We start from the raw sequence: 18,494 nt of genomic DNA, 5'->3' as shown, positions 1-18,494 counted from the left end.
CCACATCAGCAGAAAAAAAGTTGATTAAACAGAGGGAGATTCCATGAGTGAGATTTAACATGAATTAGGTCCACCACTTTCTGAAACGTACCATCATTTTGTGGACAAGGCAGCGTCGGCAAAGATGATACCCACCAATCATTCCAAATATTGACGGATTCCCCATTACCCATAATCCAGCGCAACCTTTTTTTGATAATAAGCTTATTTGACCAAATGCTACACCACGCCCAGGACGGATTAGACCCCAACAAAGCTTCCATAAAAGAGCAGCTTCTGGCAAAGTTGGTGGAATTTACCCTTAGTAAAATACGGTACCAAAACAAGGGATTCGGAAACAAGTATAATTCAATTTTTAAAAAAATATATATGATATAAAAATTCAACTGAAAAAACAAAAATATAAAAATTCGAATGTAGATAAGTACATGTATAATACGTTGTATGGATTAACATTTTGGGATAAAAAATTCGGTTATATACATATCATTGTATATATATGTATATGTTAAGACATTAAAAAGATGTAACAAATACTAAAATAAATACGAAAATGTTACAAATAATAAAATAAATTTTCATTTTGTGCAAATTGACACTATCACTATAATCATAAAATAAATAAATAATATAAATATAATTAATTGATAACTCATAAAATGAATAAAAAAATTTGTAATACAAATAATAAACTATGTTTATCTAGAAATAAATAAAAGTTTGATCTCTTTTTCCATTATTTCTTGATAAACTATATCTATATATATTGTAAATGTGTAAGTATAATTTATTAATTTTAAATTTTAAATTATAAATTAAATTATAATAGAATATCACATAATGCATATTATAAATTTATGCGCATGCTTAAAATCTAAAAATGATTCTCACTCATTTTATCATTCTATAGGCTTCCAAAAATATAATAGGGGTAAATTGCACTCACATTCCCTCAAGTTTGAGTTAGAGACAACCATCTACACAACTTAGAAACTATTAGAACAATGACACCCCTTATTTTTGGTAATGTCAATTTATATGGGTTTAGGGTGCCTTTGTTAACTTTACCAAAAATAGGGGGTATCATTGTCCAAATAGTGTTTAAGTTGCACCTGGAGAGTGTGAGTGGAAGTTATCCTAATAGATATATATATATATATATATATATATATATATATAAATATAATTACAAACAACATTTTAAAAAAAAATAATAAAAAAAAAAGTCAACAAAAATCTATAAGGACATGCCTTGGAGTGATAACGCACAGTGAAACAAAAATCAGTGGGGATAGGAAGGAATGCAAGATAAAACTAATTAAACGATGATTTAAAAGTATCAAAATGTTTAAATTCGAAAATAAAATAAGTTTATATAATATTAGATTGGGTCTAGAGTTTTGCGAGGGTTATTGATAAGTTTATATAGTAGGTTGGGTCTAGGTTTTACGAGGGTTTATGGTAATGTATACTTAGGAGGGTTGATATTGATGTAGTAAGTGTTTGGTGATTTATAGAATCGCACATATTGATGAAAAAATTAAATTGTTGATCAGTATGGATTAAATATTTTATTTATTTTATTTTGTGGACAAAGAAAATCTGTTTGACAATGAAAATTGGTTTAATTATCATTTATTTTTATTTTTCCTTTCTTTTTCTTTCTCAGTTTCAAATTAAACATGATTTAAGGTATCATTTTTTAGTTTATTTTCTTTATTTTATTATTATTATTTTTTTCTTCCCTATTCATTTGATGCAGATACACTCTTAGACGTGCTTGAATAATTTTCTAACTAGAGTTAAATTTAGATTAAAAAAAATTTAACCCTGTTTTAATTGAGGTTGCTTTTAACACAAAGTTGTATAATATGATGAGTTCAATCCAAACCAAACCAGATTTTAGTATTATTATGTAACCTGATTTTAGTACTATTATGTAATTATTAAAAATTATTACATAATCCACTAACAATCTAACCCAACCGATTCATGTTTAATCCGCCAAACTTAAATAATCGAAGTCTAGTTGGAAAATTTAAACTAAGGCCTCTAGAATAGGGGTACATTTAAGATTGGACCTTTTTAGATTTTGCATTACACAAGTTCCCGTGGTTCCATAAAAATTGGAACTAAATTAAACAAAATCAAACCTTATACTAATGAGCCAATTTATGAGGGATGAGAAAACGACGACGTTTTTTCTTCTTGTTCTTAAAACGGTGACGTTTGAAAGCCTAATACAGACTGCAAACTGAGAACAATATCTTTCCCCAATCCATCTCACCATCTTCATTTTCCCAACAGAAAAACCAGAAAAACTTTCTGCATCACTGCCCAAACACACGATTCATATATATATAATACATACATATGCACAAAAAGTGAGAGCTTGTTCAATGGCGATTCTAGCAACAATACAAGGTCCCAACCTCTTCTCCAACCTCCCTTCAACCCCTCCTCCAAACGACCCCATACCCACCTCCCACCGTCCACCACCACCCATCCCAATCCCCAAATACCCACCACCCCTCAAATCCAAAAAGTCCCCAAACCGCCCTGCAAAACCCCACTCCAACCCCGCCTTCAAAACCCTCCACCGCCGTACAAATTACTACAAACCCGTCAAAGACGGAGTCATCTCGGCCGACGGTGACCGCTCCGTCATCGTCGGCGAATCCGGCGTCTCCTACCTCCTCCCCGGAGCTCCATTCGAGTTCCAATTCAGCTACTCCGAGACTCCCAAGGCCAAGCCACTCGGAATCCGGGAGCCGGCGTTCTTGCCCTTTGCGCCACCCACGATGCCAAGGCCGTGGACGGGGAAGGCGCCGATGAAGAAGTCTAATAAGAAGATTCATCTGTTCGATTCCTCCGACTCCCCGCCATTGGGGACTAGTGGAGTGAAGCGTTTGGAAATGCTGAGGCCGTTTCAACTCGGGAAGTTTCCGGCGGAGGTGAAACCGAGGAATGAGGTGCTTGGTAGGCCATTAACACGAGCAGAGATTAGAGTGCTTATTAAGCCTTACTTGTCTAGTAATCGCCAGGTCAATCTGGGTAAGCTTTGTTGAGTTTGAATTTTGGCTTTCTTTGTTTGTTATGCAAAGTTCAAGTTTTTTCCCAATTATTTGAGGTCTATCTAAGGTCACAACCTCTGCAAACTATGCACTGTTATATATGCATAATATATCTTAATTGAATAATGCAGGTAGGGATGGATTGACACATAACATGTTAGAATTGGTACATTCACATTGGAGGAGGCAACCCATATGTAAAGTTCGATGCTTGGGCGTTCCCACTGTAGATATGGAGAATGTTTGCCGTTGTCTTGAGGTGTTAACTCTCCACTTTATATCAAATTCCTTTGAACTGTAAATGTCATTTCAGTATTCAATGTGTTAATGGTTCATGAATGTTCTAGATTATTGAAATTATAATATTTGTTTTAACGAAAAAAAATTGGGTTTGCATATTTTATCATGATTATACCTTTTTGGCCAGACATTAACATTCACTTAAAGTAGCATCAAGTTTGAGTTTCTAAATTTCATTGTTTGTGGACTTTGATCAGCCATATAAAATATCTGCTAGAACATTTTTTTTTTCTTTTATTTAAATTGAGTACCAAGGAATGGATCAAGAACCAAATAATTTATGATATAATCTTTTAGTTTTGGTAGAAGAGTATACACAGCTGATACAATGCAATTGATGTGGTTCTTACAATCCTATTATTATCACTTATGTGTGTTTTTGTATGTGTGATAGGCATGTTGATATGAATGTCGTGATAGGCATGTTGATATGAATGTCATGGGCATATTTAAAATATGTTGTTAGGTAAGTTTGTGTAATACTACATGCATGCAACCGGTCTGTGGGTGGTAACTACTCAAAATCTGACACAATTTCGATCTTCTAGACAATACTGTATTAGCAATTGTACATGATTGATATAATCTAGGGCAATTTTTTCCAGTCTACTCCTACTATGGGTTTTCCTTTTCCATAACATTCTCTTTGTTGCTTCAGACTCTCAATGAAGTTCATTCTCTTAACCTCTTTGAACAAGCTGACTTAGCTCTGCACTAGGGAGCTGAAACTTAATCATTAGGATAATCTTTCTAGAAGTATTTGTCTTCATCTGTGTCATCATAACGATATCAAGGGCAAGGTGTTTCCACCTCTGTCTAGTGCAAGAAAAAGCACATGTATTATGTATCATTATAGTAATTGTTTGAAGGCACAACTGTACGATGTATTTGGCCCATGGAATGACCACAATTGCAGGAAACAGCCTCTGTTGAACTTTAGAATTACGATTGAAGTTGTTTTAAATACATTTTCTGGCATGAAGAGTTACATGCCAGTTTCCATTGAAAATTAACCTAATGGAAGTTATTCTACAGACGTAGTAGTTCTTTAAGAGGGCTTTTCCCCCTACATTATATAGTTTTCTTAACATCTTGCACTTATATATGCATATGTTTCTGTATGTATTGTATATGTTATACCATACTAACCGTCTGTTGTTCCCCTTATGAAGTGTCAAATCTGTGATGCACATTTTATGTTGATCATCAGACTAAATTTATATAGTACAGTTCCTAGACTATCTATGCTACATGAAACTCTTCAAAGCTAGTTAGCCACTGACTCAAGTGTGTTCGTAATGCCAGGAAAAGACTGGTGGAAAGGTCATTCGTCGGCTTGGTGGCGTGGTTTATCTTTTCCGTGGCAGAAACTATGATCATCGCACTCGTCCGCAGTTACCTGTGATGCTCTGGAAACCGGCTACACCAGTTTATCCCAAACTTATACAAGAAGCTCCAGAAGGGTTGACAAAAGCTGAAGCTGATGAGTTACGGAAGAAAGGGGAAAATCTTCTTCCAATTTGTAAATTAGGTAAACCACCAATGTCCTCCTTATAATTTATCTGCTTGTCACAAGGTTTTCTCAAAGCATCTTATTCTCTCTTGATAGAAACACAAATGTGAGGCAAGTAACTAAATTGATGCTTAATGCTCTCTCTCTCTCTCTCTCTCACACACACACACACAGAATTTGATCATCTTGTTCTTTCTAGTCATGGAGTTAGAAACACAAACGTGAGGCAAGTAACTAAATTGATGCTTAATGCTTATAAACACAGAACCTAGTGGAGCATGTATATTAAAAAAAAGTGATAAAGTAATTGAGGTGGCTTAAGGTTGCATTTTGTTGTTTGATTGCAATAAGTTTGCTTGTGATTTATTTATTTATTTTTGGTGGTAATTTGGAAGGCTAATATGATCAATCCAGGTGATGCATGATGATAGTAAAAGTGATTTGGGCAGAAACAACTGTGTTGTGGAACACAATGATCCCTTGAATCCTGCCACCTCTTCTCAAAATTATGTCTAAACAGATTGCCTACCTTTCAGAAATCTCCTTGTGAGATGTAGTATAGCTGACAATTCTTCAACACTTTGGAATAAGTTGTACTTTTGATGGAAATTCTTTGGTTAAACACCACAAATATTTCTTTTTACCTTCCCTTTTTATGTCTACAAAAAGTTGCCTATCCAAATTGTATATTTGAACTCCACTTACTTTTTGGCATTATTATTATTATTATTATTATTATTATTATCTTAGTTTGGTACTCACACACACATGCTTCCATGGAGGCTTGAACTCTTGACCTTCCTTTGGAAAGTAATGGCCTGATACGCTAGGTGTAACAAGGGTCATTTGTTCCACATCGGATCCGGATGGGAAAGTGATTGGGTATAAATGGGTGGGTATGCAGCACTATCCAAAAGCTTGAGCTTTTGGGTAAATGGGCAAGTGCCCACCTGTTACACTAGGCCACTAGCCCGTTGGTCTTTTTGGCATTATTTGAATGGCTTTAATAGTTTATCATTAGTGGTAGCTTGTTACATTGGTTTCAGTGATGGCTTAGAGCTCCTGGTTTTAATCATGTTTCATCCCATTCTTTATTCTTGAATTTATATATCAAATGCTACATTTTGTTGCATGTTAATGAATTTTATATTTGCATGCATATGAATGCTTCCTGATATATATGTGTATGTGTGTGTATATATTTTCAAGTGGATACTTTACTAATATATGCTCACTTTTCCTGAGAATATTTTTATGTATCAGTTTAACTTCTCTTACTTCTGTTGAGGTTTCCATTTTGGACTTAACTTCTTTTGGAATATGTACCACTTGTTTACTTTGTCCTGCCACAGCAAAAAATGGTGTGTATGTTTTCTTAGTGAGAGATGTGAGGCATGCCTTTGAAGGAAGTCCATTAGTGAAGATCGACTGCAAGGGGATGCATGCGAGTGATTACAAAAAAATAGGTGCTAAGTTGAAGGTTCGTGTATATTCTCGGTTCTATTATCTTATTAAAAATATCTACCGTTGCTTGATTTTGTACATAATCACGTGAATCTTCACATGACTATTTGTAAACCATTAATAACAATATATTTTTGTGAAATAGAAGAACTAAATAATCAGGTTGAAGAATGAATCACTCAACGCTATATAAATCATCAAATTACAAAAATTTGAAAGCTTGTACAACCTGGCCAAGTTGCAATATGGCAATGCAACCCATTATCTTGTCTTGGGCGCATTTAGCTAATTGACCTTCCCATGGGCCTATGTTTAGCTCAAATATGAATTTTGGCCCTCCTATTGGAATGTCTCTTTACATGACAGAGGCTCTCTTCTGTAATTGTATTTTCCCTTTTGTAACTTACAGCCCTAGAGGGAATTGTGGTCATTACAATATCTTAACAATCGATTGGTCTATAACCCCAAAGATGTCTGAAAAATATATTTATGCCCATAGTACTCGGTAGAGCAGCTTAGATACAGTTCATTGTACATTTATAGAGTAACATATAGACTATTGATTGGTTATGCTCTTTGTTATTATTATTTTTTCTTGTGTTACTGTCCCCAAGTAACAATGGACACGATGCTTGGTTTCTATTGTTTTACTATTTCTTGAATCGATCTTCATCTCTCGACAGGAATTAGTCCCTTGCGTGCTATTGTCTTTTGATGAGGAACAGATATTGATGTGGAGAGGACAAGATTGGAAATCAATGTATCAAGAAGCTCCTCCAGCTTTTCGTGGTGATAGTGATGCTGGTAATGGTGTCAATTGCTCAGGTATGCATGAATTTAGAGGTTAGAGTGCAATGAAACTAGGCACAATGCATCTGCTCCACCTTTTCCCTAATTTTTTTTCCGTGTTTCCTTTTCTTGGGGGGAAGGTGGATCGGGTAAAGAAGTGGTCAGTTTCATATTAGACAGCATGGTAAAGAAAAAATCAATAGACCTGTTGCAGTCAATGTATCAAACTTCTTTGGATCTCGTGGAACCCTTGGTTCTTTCTAAGATATCACTACCGAAGCAGTTTTCTAGAAATTGCATTACTGAATAACTAAGATTTCACCTCAGCTATTTATCTTCCTCAATAGATACCTGGAAACGAGTTGTGTGTGTGTGTTTGTGGCAAACAATGTTTTCTTCCTCCCTTCATTTCCTGGCTTTCAAATCTGAACATTGTAAATGGAGAAAATTAAAGAAGGGAAGGGTCAAACAGAAAAAATCGACTGAGCTTTTAGATCAAAAGTATGCAAAAGTAGTTACAAAAATGTTTGCCCCAGATGACTCATTACTAGTGATCCAGTGGCAACCATTTTCCCTTGAGATTGGTTCAAAATGCACCATATTTTTAAAATACATCTCAATCCTTTGTACTTCGTGAAGGACTAATATTTCTGTGATGAAACTTAGCAGTTATGCTCATGTTTCAAACTGTTCTTGATTGTACTGTGAGCTAAAGAATCTTACTATAAAATTTGGTTTTGATTTCGCAATGATGTTCTCCATTTTCTTTTGAATGTAGGAAACCAAAATGCTGATTTTCAAAAACCGGACACTAAAACAGTGAGTTCAAGCCCCAAAATGATGTCCTTGTGGACATGTGCAATTGAGTCAAGCAAGGCATTGTTGCTGGATGAGATCAACCTTGGTCCTGATGCTCTATTGGAGAAAGTGGAGGTATTTGAGGGCATGTCACAGGCCACGGAGCACTCCTATCCAGCTTTTGTTTTGTCAAGCGAAGATGGTTCTGGTAGTTCAAGGTCAGAGTACGAAAACGGTCCTTACAGTGAGGATTATGGTGAAGATGAGACCTATAGTGATGATGATGATGATGATGATGATGATGATGATTATATTGATGATTCTGCAGCTTCTCCAGGATCATTAGCTGTGGATTTGATAGCAACACGGCTGAGTGAGAATGAAAGGTGAATGAATATCTGCAGTTGGTCTTCCAGTTAGTTTGCAATGTATTGGCTCCTGATTTCACCAAATTATGTGCCATAGATCAAGTTCAATTCTAATCTAAAGCTCAGCAAATCAGTGGGGTAGATATGGGAACTATAAAATGTAAATTTATGTGAGTAGATGATCAATGTAAGAGCAATGATGCAGAATCAATTGAAATTATAAATTATAGTAATTTTTTTTTTCTTTTTCCACTCATTTTGTAGGTCAGTTATATGAATTTTGCAGTACTTAAACCATGTTGTAATAGTTTGGCGTCACAATAATCGTGGGTGGTGTTTGGTTGAATTATGTAGGCAGAAATGGCTGCATTCCCATATTTTTTTTGCCATCATCCATGCTAAGAGGCAACATAAGAAACAGTGAATATGAGTACATGAAACAAAATTTAACAATTGCATTATGCTATCTGCTCAAGACAAGAAGTCAATATTGGAAACTGTCTGCGCCAGATTAAAAAATACACAGCAGCCAAACACAGACTAATAATATGTCCCACGTTTTACACCATCAATATTTTTTCCTTTCTTCAGTTTTCAAATCAAGGCATTCACGAACCACAGTTGTTCTTATCAAACATTATAGAGGTTTTATGATCATCTCGTGCACAAATTTTTTTATAAATCATACTGTATAAAAGGATTGTTTATATATATATATATATATATATATTTGTGTGTGTGTATAGTTATAGGGAAGAAAAATATCATGGTTCTTTTTAGTGTGCTACCAAAATGTCATTTTACTATTAAATTAATTAATATATATATATATATATATATATATATATATATATATATATTTGTGTGTGTGTATAGTTATAGGGAAGAAAAATATCATGGTTCTTTTTAGTGTGCTACCAAAATGTCATTTTATTATTAAATTAATTAATATCTACCCACCATCTCGAATTAGGGTGCTACAGATTGCAGAGATGTTGATTGATTCAAAATTTAAAATATTCAACTCTTCTTAATAATGCCACATTCACTAAAGTCAACACTGATTACCAACAATTCAACAAATGCCCTACTATAATATCTTATACGAGTACTATTACACTTGAATTCATTAATGTGAATCGAATAACTTGTAAAACCAAGTCACAGAGAGAGAGCGAGAGAGAGAGAGAGAGAGAGGTGTACAGTATTGACTCTCAGCTGGGTCAACGCATTACTTTGACTGGCATTTTGATACTATTCTTTTATTTTATTTTTTTAAACCGATATTATTCTTTTATGATATATGGTTTAAATATGAGCAACATACTAATGTAATTCATGCATTAATTTTTCGTACTCAAAAGTGTTAATTTAAAAAAGAAAAAAAAAATTCCACTTCATTATATACTCGCCCTTTACCTTTTATGCTTCACATAATTTTTAATTTTTTAAGATTTTTTCAGTCACTGTTATGATGTTATTTGTACAATATACAAATAATTTGGCGAAATTAAAGTTATAAATCCACATCTGTAAAGTTTCATAGAGTGGTTGACTTTTAGAAGACATTTCACGCATTTCTGCAGCACCAAGTGACATGTTAGTTAAAACGTTAAATTCATGGAATTCAGGCTGCGTTTAGTAACGAGAAATGTTTCTTATTTTCTATTATCAACCTCTAAAAAGTCAAAACGAAAACAAAAATCGTGTTTAATAAAATGTTTTTGGTTTTATATAACAGAAAACATTTTCAATTTTTATGAAGAAAAGAGAAAACATCAAAATGATATTTCTTATGTTTTCGGCACTGTAGTGCAGAAACGTCTTCACTAATGTTACTGCACAAACACTATTTATTTCAAATAAAATTCATATTATTTGCGTTATATACTAAGTTGCATATCAAATGTTAATAAAAATATTTATTTTTAATATAGTTTATATTAAATATTGTATATTATTTTTTATTTGATAAAAATATATTTTAATATATAATATATTAAATAATAATGTAATTATTTTTTCTGACAAAATAATTTCTGATATAGAATATAATGTTATTAAATGATTAAGCAGTAGATATTTTATATTATTATATATCATATCTATATTATATTATATGTAAATATTAAATTATAATTAATTTACAATATTTTAACACAATATATATATTTTATTACATATAAGATATATTATTTGATATTTTTTATTCATAATAAATGAACATATTCTAAATATCACATAATAAATGTATACATCATGCATATATATGTATTTATATACATAATTAGTGGAAATGTTTTTGTCTTGATATATCTAATTTTATATTTACAATGTATGGGGTATTTTTAAGATTTATAATTTTAAATTAGATTTTCTAGATTTATGATTTTTTGATATTAATGAAAGCAAGTGTCGTGTCTGAGTGGTTGGGTTACTCCATGTGTCTGAGAGTTCGTGTTCAAGTCATCTACCCTTCCCCTCATCCTCCCCTTTAATCACTAACTCTTAAAATTCTTGCCATGAATAAAATAAAAAATTTAAAGAATATTATGTACATTTTGTAACAAATATGTTGTATTACTAAATATAGTTATTGTTTTATATTTTCAAATTTGTGGTAACAACAAGTGCTAATAAACATCATTTCTGTTTTTTATTTTCATTCAAGAAAGCAAAATCATGTTTCTGCTTTCTTAAGACTGTAAAAACAGAAAACGAAAACGTTACTAAACACACCCTAATTCGACACATCTAGTTAATTTGACCAAAAATAAAAATAAAAATTCAAGTAGAGTATAATCTTATGACTCACACAACCAACTTGTCAGACTTGTTTGTAGGTTAAGGCAGTTTTGGGGTGGCATAGTGTAATGGGTTTTATTCAAACTCACCCATTTATATTTAATCACTTTCACATCTGGATTCAATTTGAGACAAATCTTTTCTTGTAATTGTTAGAAATTGTGAATGAAAATTGTGTGATTAGTCATTAATAGATGTCTTTGACTGAACAAGTGTGATCAATGGTTGGTTGTAGAATGAAAAGATACAACTCAAAACCAATAGAAACCATGTGAACCATTGTAACTTGTTGGAATAAATGTGTCGAGTGGTGAACAGACACCATGTGAACTATTGCAACCAATTTAAATGGTTGTGTCTAGTGATGAAGAAACACATATAAATGGTTGTGTCCAATGATGAAGAAACACACCAAGTCCAAAAAGACACTTTTATTTCTATAAATACCCCATTGGGTGCCATTTGTAAATGGTTCAATTTAATTTCTTCTCTCTCTCTCTCTAGACTTGAACCCAACCCAAGTGAGTTCAAACCACAAGTTAAGTGGTCCGAGCCACTTAAATCCTAATCCAATTTCATCAAACCATATTAAGATTGGTCCGAATCATTTGGTTCGGATTGCATCCAATTTAGCATAAATATAGTATAGATGCATTTTTTAGCCAGAGAGAGTATTACACGGAGGAGGTTCGCTGTATCCACGAGTTTGTAGTGCTGCTACTGGTGGATGTAGACCGTTGTATCTTGGGAGATAAACGCCATTGAGTCCGTTAGCACCATAGCGGGGTGAATCTGTCTTAAGGACATATTATCCAATACTAACCTCGGTCCAGGTTCTTTATTTAATTATTATTATTATTATTATTATTTTATTACTTTAATTTGTATGTTTAATTAAATATCTAGTTGAATATTTAATTAATTATTTTTAGCATATTACAAATATCTTATGGTATATTAGTATAGGGTTAGTTATATTATAAATACCATTTGAAGCATATATATTTTCTATCCGTAACATTCTCTCCTATTTGAACTCGCAACACCCTCATTGTGGTTGGCCACCCTCATTGTGGTTGGCCACCCTACTTACCCAGGTGAATCACCCGGATGCTTGGCGTAGCATCGGATCAAGGATTATGTCTGTCTCTAATACTAACTGTAACGGGTGGACACTTACCCATTTACTAAAAATCTTAAACTATTGGGTAATACTGCATACCTACCCATTTATACCCGATCACTTTCTCGTCCAAATCTGATGTGAGACAAATCTCGCCTCGTAACATTTAGCTATTTGTATTTTAGGAGTATCATTGTCTCTATAAACCATATATATATATATATTTTATTATTTCCAGTACAAAATTCACTCATTTATTTGCCCTTACATAAATTTCAATTTTCATCATTTATTTTAAAGATAGAGGAGATGGTACTGAGCTAAAGCCCTTGATATAAAACTTCTATTAAATTATAAAAATTTCACAAGTTATTTTCTTAAAATAAGGTTTTGTTTTTCAATTATCATCACAGCATATGATTACTGTATACATACTCAAAATTGATGGTTGTTGAGGAATTTACTAAAATTTCAAGAAAAGTATAATTGAAGTTAATCAAAACAAGTTTTGCGAAAGCCAAACTGATTAGAAAGGAGTCAACCTAACAAGGTGTGCAACTTTAGTTCCTACTTTTTGGACCAGGAGCACTGAGAGAACGAAATATCTAATATTATTGTGTGTGTGTGTGTGTTTACCGATTGGTGGTCGTGGGACCTCGGTAGGTGCCGGCGTGCCGCATATGTCCATACCCATAGGTTGACAACTTCCCGGGACATGCATAAATTCGTATCTATAATTATATGTTTATATATATATATATATGTTTGTATATATACACACAGTCACGCACATGTTTTGGCCTCTGAAATCAACCAACCCATTTTATAATTTATTAGGTATTAAATAAACAATAAAAACCCGAAATTTTCTACCATATATAGAGCAAGCAAAGTCGGAAGGTTTCAGTTTAGCGTTGAATCTCTCTCTCTCTCTCTCTCTCCAAGCCTGCTTGCCTCTCAATCAACGGTAATTTTAATTTTAATTTTAATTTTAATTTTTTCAGTTTCCTATGTGATTCCCAAGCTATGATCTCCATGTATCCATCTCTGTTGTTCATTTATTTATAATATAGTAGGTCTGTGGTAATGTGATCCATTGATCTGTGTTTGTAGATCTGAGATCAGAGTTCAAGTCTTTGATGATTTGTAATTTTGTGAAAACAGGTGATAAGAAATGGCACGTAAGAAGATCAGAGAGTATGATTCCAAGAGGTTGTTGAAGGAGCACTACAAGAGACTCTCTGGTAATGAATTGGCCATCAAATCTGCACAAGTGAGTTCAATTTCTTAGATTTTTAATCTCATTTTTACGTTTATTGAGTTCGAAATCTGTCAATGTTTCTAAGCTTTTGGAATTGGGTTCGATTCTGCTTAAAGGGTTCTTCATTTTGATAGTAATCTAGTTGAAAATTTATTGTTAGAGCACTTTTAGCTTCAACTAACAATAAAAGCTTTCTGTTCCACCTACTTTGTGTTGAGTTAGTTATGTGAATCCCATTTCACCATTTGTGGTGTGGTATGGAATTTTTTCTTTGGTTCATAATTCATAGAGAATGTGTGATTACGGAGTATTATTTTTTTCTGCAATTTGCAAAAACTGTCCCCATTTCTGACTACCCGCAATGTAAATTATGATTAATGATTTACTTATTTTTTTAAAAAAATTAATAGCAAGTTTGAAATCATTAGGGAAGACATAGAACTTTAATGTGATGCCTTAAGATTAAGATAGTCTTATTCTCGATAGAGAGATTAATGAATTATGATCGATAGAATTCATGGTTAGGTAGGCCAGTCTATTTAATTTGGAATTTCCAAAATATTTTCTTGAGTATTGTTGAATTATACTTCTAATTTGCATTATTAGTTCTGTTGTGATAGAGATTTGAACAAATATGCTATTATGCACCTGCTGAAACTAATTTGCTCTTGCAAAAGACATTTTGATCAGTAAGAAATCAGCAGAGAAATGGGACTGAGCTACCGTTCCTGGATGAAACAGTTGAACCACTTTAACCTGCAGCATGACTTGTGATGAATGGAATATATAACAGATCCATGTTGAATTACATATATGTTGCTAAAAAAATTCGAAAAAAAAGGCCTAATACACAATGATAAAATAAATCTTTCAAACACCCTACTTTTAGAACCGTCATTATATATTTTTCTATAGTTTCATGGATAAAAAGGTTGCTAAAGAAACCAGGGCCCTAAAGGCCCTGAACCAAGAGTTAGCAGTTGTCACTACCACCAACTGTTCTACTCAGTTTGTATCTCTTGCTCCTCAGAGAAGGTGCAACGTTCAAGTTCTGGTAGAGGGACATGGGGCGAGGGGTTCATGGGTAGGGAGAGGACTACCCCTTGTTCTGTAGCCCACATTTATTTCTTCTGCAAATGTTGTAGTCCACACTGTTGGACCAAGAAGAAGAAAGAAATAGCAATTGATATATATAGTGGTCTGAAATTTTGATCCAGTATGGCGTTGTGAACACATTGGAACTTGAATTATTATTGGGAGTATCATCTTATTATTTTTTATTCTAATCTTTCAAATTTGTTGTATAGATTATGAAAGTGAGAAGTTTCTAAAACAGAATTTTCTACAATATAAGCAGGGTATGAGATTTAGTTTCTCATGCTGTGTCATTTATATATTTTTTTGAGGCACAGGTTATTGAGTCAACCGATTTCAATGCACTGGTAGAAAAGGAGCCATGGCTCTCATCAGGGAAACTGGTTGTGAAACCCGATATGTTGTTTGGGAAACGTGGGAAGAGTGGTCTGGTTGCCTTAAATTTAGATTTGGCTCAAGTTGCTGGTTTTGTGAAGGAGCGACTTGGCAAAGAGGTAATTGGAAATTTCCATCATATCACTTATCTTAGTGTTTCAGCAAATTTGAATATTATGTGTTTTTTCATATGTTCTTCAAGTAGAATCTCCTTCTTTGAGAGAAACAGATTCTTTTGCTTACGTTCTTCTCTTTGGGTTGACAGGTAGAGATGGGGGGATGCAAAGGACCAATAACAACATTCATTGTAGAACCCTTCATCCCACACAATGAAGAGTTTTATCTTAATATTGTTTCAGATCGTCTTGGGTGTAGCATAAGCTTTTCTGAGTGTGGAGGGATTGATATTGAAGAGAACTGGGACAAGGTACTTGTGACATTGCATTTTTATGTTTATTTCTTCAAGATAATGCAAAGCCTTTTGTAAATCTAGATGGACTAATTTCCTCTCTTATAATATTTATTTTGTCAATCCAAAATTTATAGAAGGTAGTTCTTCTTTGTTTAGGTCAAGACAATATTTGTCCCAACAGGGATTTCCTTTACGTCAGAGATATGTGCTCCACTTGTTGCAACCCTTCCCTTGGAGGTAATTTTAGTGCGATATTAATTCCAGTGGCTATCTTCCTGTTCCTTGATTTTCTTTTTCACTGGTGATACTGATTTATATAGCTGACATGATGTTGCTCTGTGATTCAGTTCAAAGGTGTGATTGAGGAGTTCATTAAAGTGATTTTTGTTCTATTTTTAGGTATACTAAGCACCTTCAGCAAATCTTCTCTCTTTTAAAGTTGTTAAGACTACTTTAATAACATGCAATTTTTCTAACTTGTAAACCTTTTCATATGTTAGATCTGGACTTCACTTTCCTAGAGATGAATCCTTTTACATTGGTTGATGGAAAGCCTTATCCTTTGGATATGAGAGGCGAACTTGATGACACTGCCGCTTTCAAGAACTTCAAGAAGTAAATTCCAATTTTTAGTGATTGTCACTTTATCTTTATTGCTTTTAAAGCAAAAATCAAGCAATTTGATGAAATCACTTCAACTTATTCTACTCTACTCTGACGAGCTTTGTTCCTGCAGGTGGGGCAATATTGAATTCCCAATGCCGTTTGGAAGAGTTATGAGTGCTACAGAAAGCTTTATCCATGGGCTAGATGAGAAGGTACATATTGATCAATTAGATATTTGAAATCTGTTTTCACCCACTAATAAACTGGCTTCAAGAAAAACGTAAGCCAACTAAAATTGAAATCCTTTTCATAACTATTAAGAAAATATTCTCCGTTTCTAACTCTTTTGGAACTGTCAGGCTGTTATCCAGTGTTGTGTCTTACTCCCTTTGAAACCCAAAGATCTTGGTTTTAGAATCTGTCTGTCTGTGTGCCTCTCTCTCCGCCTCTCTCTCATTTGTGGATGCGTGTGTGGGGTGGGGGACATTCAATCTTGTGACGGCTTACAAAATCATGTATTGTTGTGACTATCTTCATCTATGAGGATCTTATTGATATTTTGAAGTTATTATTCATTTGCAGACCAGTGCGTCTTTGAAATTCACAGTTTTGAACCCGAAGGGACGAATTTGGACTATGGTAGCAGGAGGAGGTGCTAGTGTGATCTATGCAGATACGGTGTGATTCTCGTCCTTTAAACACAGGGTTTCTATGGACTTAGAACCCTGTTTCTTTTCCTCTCTCTCTCTCCATCATGGCTTTGGCTTACTAGATGCTAATAATAAATGTTGTGCCCGTTCAGGTTGGAGATCTTGGCTATGCTTCTGAGCTTGGAAACTATGCCGAATATAGTGGAGCACCCAATGAAGAGGAGGTCTTGCAGTACGCCAGAGTCGTAATTGATGTAAGTACTATTCTTAACTCCCAACTCAAGTAACATCACATAAAAAATGACACATTTTTTACTTTTTATTATTGGCAAGTATAAAGAAGATGGCACATGATGTTTTATAAAATTAAGCCAAATTAATTTTAAGTTTCCTTCATTGTACCTATTCCTTCACAATTATTAAATGATCACTCAGCTTTTGGTATTTTTGCTTGTTGCTTTACAAATAATCTCTGAATTCTCTACAGTGTGCGACTGCAGATCCTGATGGTCGTAAGAGAGCCCTTGTAATAGGAGGCGGGATTGCCAACTTTACTGATGTTGCTGCTACATTTAATGGCATTATTAGAGCATTGAAGGAGAAGGTTAGCTCATATCTATATGGACTATACTTGTTCTAAACTTCATCATTTGCTATAAGCAATTTTACTGAATTTGTTGTTCTATAAACAGGAATCGAAGCTTAAAGCTGCAAGGATGCACCTATATGTAAGGAGAGGAGGTCCGAATTACCAAAGAGGTCTCGCGAAAATGCGGACACTTGGGGAGGAAATTGGCATTCCTATTGAGGTACACTAATAATAGTTACCTGAAACCTGAAAAGCTTTTCCTTTATGGTTTTAAACAACTCTTCATATCTGTTGTAGAAAATCTCCTCACCATGTTAGCACTGAAAGAACTCCAAACAATTCTCATTGAAACCATGTTTTCTTGCAGGTTTATGGACCCGAGGCGACGATGACTGGCATCTGCAAGCAGGCGATTGAATGCATTACCGCAGCTGCATAAATCTATCAACTCTCCATATCAATTTCCATTCTGTTTCCATGGAAAATTTCATGTGTTCAATTAAGTGTTAGTTATTGTACCCTGAAAATGAGTTGGGACGTTTCATTGTATTTTTTTACTTTATTATAAATGGGACATCCATAATTTTCACTGGGAATGAAATTAGTATTCTGATATTCTTAAGCGTGATAGTAAAAGTACCACCATAGTTGACATTGTCATTGTTTATACTGAGAACATTGCCTGCAACACTTCTAAACTTACTTTTATAATGGGACAAATGGTAAAATATGTGAAATTTAAAGGGGAAAACTTCCATGCCCAAATTAAATAAAGATTATCACAATCAAATTATAGAAAAAGTGTGACGATATTTTGATAGAAAGACCACTAGAGCAAAAACCAAATTTTAGGTTACGAGATTTGGGTTTATGGCCTTGGGCTTATTTATTTTAGTTTTTACAAATTTTGGGAGAGTTACAAAAAAAAGCACACATACATTTTACAAATAGCATGTTACAGAGCTTGAAAGGTAGCCTAGTTCATAGAGTGCCTAATTCATTGAATGGATGTGCTCGAGTCCCTCTCTCTAGTTTGCCAAGACGACGACGAAAAAAAATAAATAAATAATAATAATAATAATAAAAGCTGGAATTCCTCACCTCCTTTGTTTTAACCTAATAAGTCACATAAAGCATGAAAGAAAACTTAAAAGTAACAAAATTAAATCATAAACAGTGAAAAAGTGAGCGAAAGTGGCGACTTAAATTTTCACACACCTACTATTGTGGGGCTAATCTTGTCATTTCATCTATTAACAAAATTCAAATAAA

At 33.7% G+C, this 18,494-nt stretch overlaps 2 protein-coding genes across 2 annotated transcripts; both read left to right on the top strand.

Annotated features, from left to right (window-relative positions):
- The first annotated feature begins 2,284 nt into the window (after positions 1-2,284).
- Positions 2,285-8,562, top strand: LOC132276335 (CRS2-associated factor 2, chloroplastic). Its single transcript, XM_059777724.1, has 6 exons — positions 2,285-3,054; positions 3,206-3,333; positions 4,680-4,905; positions 6,240-6,367; positions 7,035-7,176; positions 7,919-8,562. The coding sequence occupies exons 1-6, from the start codon at positions 2,400-2,402 to the stop codon at positions 8,326-8,328; spliced, it is 1,689 nt and encodes a 562-aa protein (XP_059633707.1). The 5' UTR covers positions 2,285-2,399; the 3' UTR covers positions 8,329-8,562.
- Positions 8,563-12,829: 4,267 nt separating this feature from the next.
- Positions 12,830-17,837, top strand: LOC132276334 (ATP-citrate synthase alpha chain protein 2-like). Its single transcript, XM_059777723.1, has 13 exons — positions 12,830-13,201; positions 13,399-13,507; positions 14,908-15,084; positions 15,231-15,392; positions 15,534-15,614; positions 15,725-15,776; positions 15,878-15,992; positions 16,114-16,195; positions 16,566-16,661; positions 16,786-16,887; positions 17,121-17,237; positions 17,326-17,442; positions 17,590-17,837. Exons 2-13 carry the CDS (start codon positions 13,409-13,411, stop codon positions 17,659-17,661), a joined length of 1,272 nt encoding a protein of 423 aa, XP_059633706.1. The 5' UTR covers positions 12,830-13,201; positions 13,399-13,408; the 3' UTR covers positions 17,662-17,837.
- Positions 17,838-18,494: the final 657 nt, after the last annotated feature.

Source organism: Cornus florida, unplaced genomic scaffold (assembly GCF_030987335.1).
Source record: "Cornus florida cultivar Cherokee Brave unplaced genomic scaffold, ASM3098733v1 CherokeeBrave_3.0.0_Hap2_Chr10, whole genome shotgun sequence".
Classification (NCBI taxonomy): domain Eukaryota; kingdom Viridiplantae; phylum Streptophyta; class Magnoliopsida; order Cornales; family Cornaceae; genus Cornus; species Cornus florida.
The sequence above is the reverse complement of the archived record's forward strand: the minus strand, read 5'-3'. Positions and strand labels throughout refer to the sequence as shown.

Coding starts and splice junctions, on each gene's coding strand:
- LOC132276335 (XM_059777724.1), top strand. CDS start 2,400: ATGGCGATTCTAGCAACAATACAAGGTCCCAACCTCTTCTCCAACCTC. Junction 3,055..3,205: donor TAATCGCCAGGTCAATCTGG/GTAAGCTTTGTT, acceptor TGAATAATGCAG/GTAGGGATGGATTGACACAT. Junction 6,368..7,034: donor AAATAGGTGCTAAGTTGAAG/GTTCGTGTATAT, acceptor ATCTCTCGACAG/GAATTAGTCCCTTGCGTGCT.
- LOC132276334 (XM_059777723.1), top strand. CDS start 13,409: ATGGCACGTAAGAAGATCAGAGAGTATGATTCCAAGAGGTTGTTGAAG. Junction 16,888..17,120: donor ACGCCAGAGTCGTAATTGAT/GTAAGTACTATT, acceptor AATTCTCTACAG/TGTGCGACTGCAGATCCTGA. Junction 17,443..17,589: donor AAATTGGCATTCCTATTGAG/GTACACTAATAA, acceptor GTTTTCTTGCAG/GTTTATGGACCCGAGGCGAC.